This window comes from Diospyros lotus, chromosome 9, assembly GCF_014633365.1.
Source record: "Diospyros lotus cultivar Yz01 chromosome 9, ASM1463336v1, whole genome shotgun sequence".
NCBI lineage: Eukaryota > Viridiplantae > Streptophyta > Magnoliopsida > Ericales > Ebenaceae > Diospyros > Diospyros lotus.
This window is the reverse complement of record NC_068346.1, coordinates 9,435,495-9,439,559: the sequence shown is the minus strand read 5'-3', so window position 1 is coordinate 9,439,559 and position 4,065 is coordinate 9,435,495. Positions and strand designations below refer to the sequence as shown.

At 38.4% G+C, this 4,065-nt stretch overlaps 1 protein-coding gene across 1 annotated transcript; it reads left to right on the top strand.

The window, feature by feature from the left end:
• Window positions 1-1,534: 1,534 nt before the first annotated feature.
• LOC127809511 (10 kDa chaperonin, mitochondrial-like) lies at window positions 1,535-2,583 on the top strand. Its single transcript, XM_052348353.1, has 3 exons — window positions 1,535-1,702; window positions 1,793-1,932; window positions 2,366-2,583. Exons 1-3 carry the CDS (start codon window positions 1,598-1,600, stop codon window positions 2,412-2,414), a joined length of 294 nt encoding a protein of 97 aa, XP_052204313.1. The 5' UTR covers window positions 1,535-1,597; the 3' UTR covers window positions 2,415-2,583.
• The last annotated feature ends 1,482 nt before the right edge of the window (window positions 2,584-4,065 follow it).

The window sequence follows — 4,065 nt, the reverse complement described above, 5'->3', positions numbered from 1 at the left end:
GTTTACCGTGAACAAAGATGAAGATCAATCACCAAATCTATGGAAACTAGAAAAAAAATGTAGCCGGAAACCTTACCGTGGATGCAGATGAATGGGAACTCAGAATTAACGGTCTAGAACTTGGAATCAAAGCTCGTCTTCGGTGGAGATAGCAACGAACACGAAGGGAAAGGTCTGATGGTGAACAACAGAGAAGAAACTTTATCTAGAGGATTAAGAGAAATCGTTGTTGAGGGGGTGGAGACGTGCTTGTACAGAACACGGTGGGCAATGTGCAAATCAATTTCTTGAAATATTCAATCTACCTCCCCTCCTTATGAGAAAACATTTATCAACATTTCCTGAAAAATTTAGTCACGTGACCAAAAGTGAGAAAAAAATTGGCTAATTAAACACCCCAAAAGTTGAAATTTGGGTAGAATTTAGTCATTTTTCATAGAAAATTTAGCCAATCAAATCCACCCTAAGAGTACTAATCCAATAAACCATATTCTAGATGCAATTACTACATGATAAATCCTTAACAAAAGGAAAATCACGACAACCCAGAAGTAGATAAATCCAAGTCTAATAAGAAGAACCATAAGAGGGGCATGCAGAGCCTTCTTGAGGCCACGTGTCCTGATCTCTATGACCTTGGGATAAGATATTCCATATTTATTCAATAATTTCAATCCAAATCATTTTCAGAGATGCGAAGCCAAATGAAATCAACTAATCCTCTGTATTACAAGGAAGGTTGAATAATTCTTATTGTGATCCTTATCATGAAGTTCAACCTAAAAGATATATAAAGATCTTGAGAGGTGATTCTAAGATACAAAATCATATATGTTATCAATCCTCTATAAGCTATCTATAGTATCTTTGTTGACTTAAGTGTGTCAGAGTGGCATCTTTCTAGTCTAGTGCTGAGAGAGTCACTTTTGTTTTACATATATAAGAAATGTGAAGCCAAATCAATTCAGGACAAGAATCGAGTTTTGTAAAAGGCTTACAAGTTCAATTAGTGACCAATTTCCACGTCATCAATTTTCTTCTATCATGGTAAAGGCCAATAGTGTTTCATAATTGTAACAAACTAATAATTAAGCAAGTGAATTGTTAAAATTAAAAAAAAAAATTATAACAGATCTTAAAGTTTAGTTTTTTTTTTTTTTTTTTTGGTATGTTATCCCTAAAATATTCTAATAAATCAAAATCATTATACATGTAAATATAAACTTGATTAGGTTTTGAAATTTTGTTTTTTCAATTTTATTTCAGTTCGCCTTTTGTAATTTGTTTTGTTTCATAGACCAGCGGCGGTTGGCCTATGGGCAGTGGGTTAGGTGTACGGACCACAGCTAGATCATAAATGGGCCTAATTAGGTATGCGGACTGGCCCATGGAAGTTCGATATGATACAGTTACATCCAATGAGTCAGACCCGTGGCTGAGTGGGCTGATTCGGCCCATCAACCAGTGGACAACCCTAGGTCCTAGAAGCTTCCACCAGCATCCAGTCCCAAACCCACCCGATTTAAAAACTCAATTCTACAGAAATCCGAAGATCATAGTCCAAGCACGAGCTGAGTGTTGAATTGAAGCAACGAAAATGGCGAAGCGCCTAATCCCAACCTTCAACCGGGTCCTCGTCGAGAAGCTCGTCCCTCCCTCCAAGACCACCGCCGGGATCCTCCTCCCTGAAAAATCTTCTAAGGTATTTTCTATCTCGCCATTTCTCTATGTATCAATGCGTGGTTGTATTTGTGAAGATGTTTTTGTGATATGGGGATGGAAATGAATGCAGCTGAACTCCGGGAAAGTGGTGGCGGTGGGGCCGGGAACGCGAGACAAGTTGGGGAGTCTGATTCCGGTGGCCGTCAAGGAAGGAGACACCGTTCTCTTGCCGGAGTACGGCGGCACCGATGTCAAGCTCGGCGATAAAGAGTATGCTACTTTCCCCTTACTCCATACTTCTGTAATTTTTCTTTTCTTCATCATCAACTGTATTTTATCTTAACTATTTAAGATCCGTGGCACAGCATTTATGGATGACTTTTAAAAAAACCTATGTTGACAATACTAATCAATGAAAACAAATACTAATCAATGAAATTAACAATGTGGAAAAATTTTGCGTCGGATGCCCTAGTGAAAGAATGGAGAGATAAAGTTTCAATGCCATCCTCAATGGAATGGAAAGTGTTTCTACTTTTCTGTGAGATGATGGGGAGATGAATATAATTAATATGATCATGTTCTATTACAATGTTGATAGAGTGAAAGTAACCTGCAAAAACGTTATTTTTTCCACTTTTGTTTGTGTTTATTTGATTTTTTTTTTTAATTTTTGGTTTGGATTGGCTATGTTTTGTTACAGGTATCACTTGTACCGGGATGATGACATTTTGGGTACTCTCCATGATTGAATTGGCTTCAAATTTGTGGTTTAATCTTCGGAAGATTTTGTAGCTGTGTCGGGTTTTCTTAGTTTTAGATTCCTGAATCATGTAGCTGATTAATGATGGCATTCTTGCCAGTTACTTTACTTGGATTGGATGCTAGTTATGCCAAATGGAACGACATTTTTGCCACATATTTCATGTTGTGCCAATCTGTTTGTTTCCAGCAATTTAATTTCTTCTTGATTGCAAGTGTTGATTAATTTGTGAATTTCGTAGTCACCTTTTCTTTAGCAGACAGGAAAACTGTTTATTTAATATAAACAGATTAAAGTTGGGACTTGGTTGTTCAATATTTTAATAATTTAGAGTGTGCTTTCTAAGTGTTTAACTTGGGCATTGCAACTGTTTCTGATATGTCTGCCTGGTACTGGTTTATTTGTGGGTTCATTTCACAACTTTCTCTTGGCAAACAGTAATACATGAGCTGCTGCTGCTGGACATTGGAATTGGCTGTTAAATTGTTTACTTTTTTGACAATGATACTGTTATATTTTGTGAAACATAAAAGAGGCCCAAGTCTGGGGGGCCTCTTGTGGCAACCTGGGCTGCCCTTTTGGGCGCCCACTGGAGGGCCGCAAGATGCAGCCAGCTTGGGTCAAGCCCGTTTCTCATACCTCTTGGTCTCTTGTCGTTTTGCCTGCTGTTGCTCTTTTTGCACGATTCAATCTAGACCATCAGCGCTGCTTTTGCTGAGGCAATCCGAGCCTTTCATTTCGATTATATCTCGCCTCGAGATTGTTGTTTTCTGATCGCATTGAAGACGAGCTTGAATGAAGGGGTTGGAAGAGGGTCGGTCATTTTTCTAGGGTTTCATTTTTACTCTCTCTGTAAATGTTGTATAGTTGGTCTTCTGTATGCGTCTCCTGATTTTGTTTTGTGTAAGGTACGCTCCTAATCTGTAAGTGATTTCGTGGCTTGCTGTTTTAGAAAATCAGGGTTGTTTTGTTATTGTTTTGCTGTAATCAGATTGAATCTATTAGTGGAAGTGAGCTCTTCTCATCGGAGCTCAAGTGGACGTAGCCCTATTTTTGGAGTGAACCACTATAAAATCTTGCGCCTCATGTTTCTGGTTTATGTTTAAATTACTGTCAATATTGGCTGCGTTCAATTTTTCAGATCGTGTGAGTTCATTTGTGTGAGATTTTGACGATGTGTTTGTGTTTGGAGATTTTGCTATCTCTGTTTGTTTGTAACAGTGGTATCAGAGCTCTCTGGTTTATCGTATCCAACATTTTAGGGTCAAAATCTCGACCGACTCTGTTTTTCGAAAACCTAGGGTTTCCTTTCCTTACTGTGTCAGTGTTTTTTTTTTTTAAGAACTCTAGGGTTTTCTGAAGAAAGCCTGTCAGCGTGAGTTTGCTATACGGGTCTCAGTCAGTAAACTAGGGTTTTTTGTTTTTGTGAAATTTTTCGTGTATTACGAAAATGACAACAACCCGATTTGAAATCGGTACATTTGATGGAAAGGGGGATTTCGGTAGTTGGAAAAAGAAGATGAGGGTTCTTCTCTCTCATCACAAAGTGCTTATAGCACTTGAGACAGATGACCGGAAATGGTCACCTGAGCAGCTGGCCCGAACTGATGAAATCAGAGAAGAGGCATTTAATCTGATTT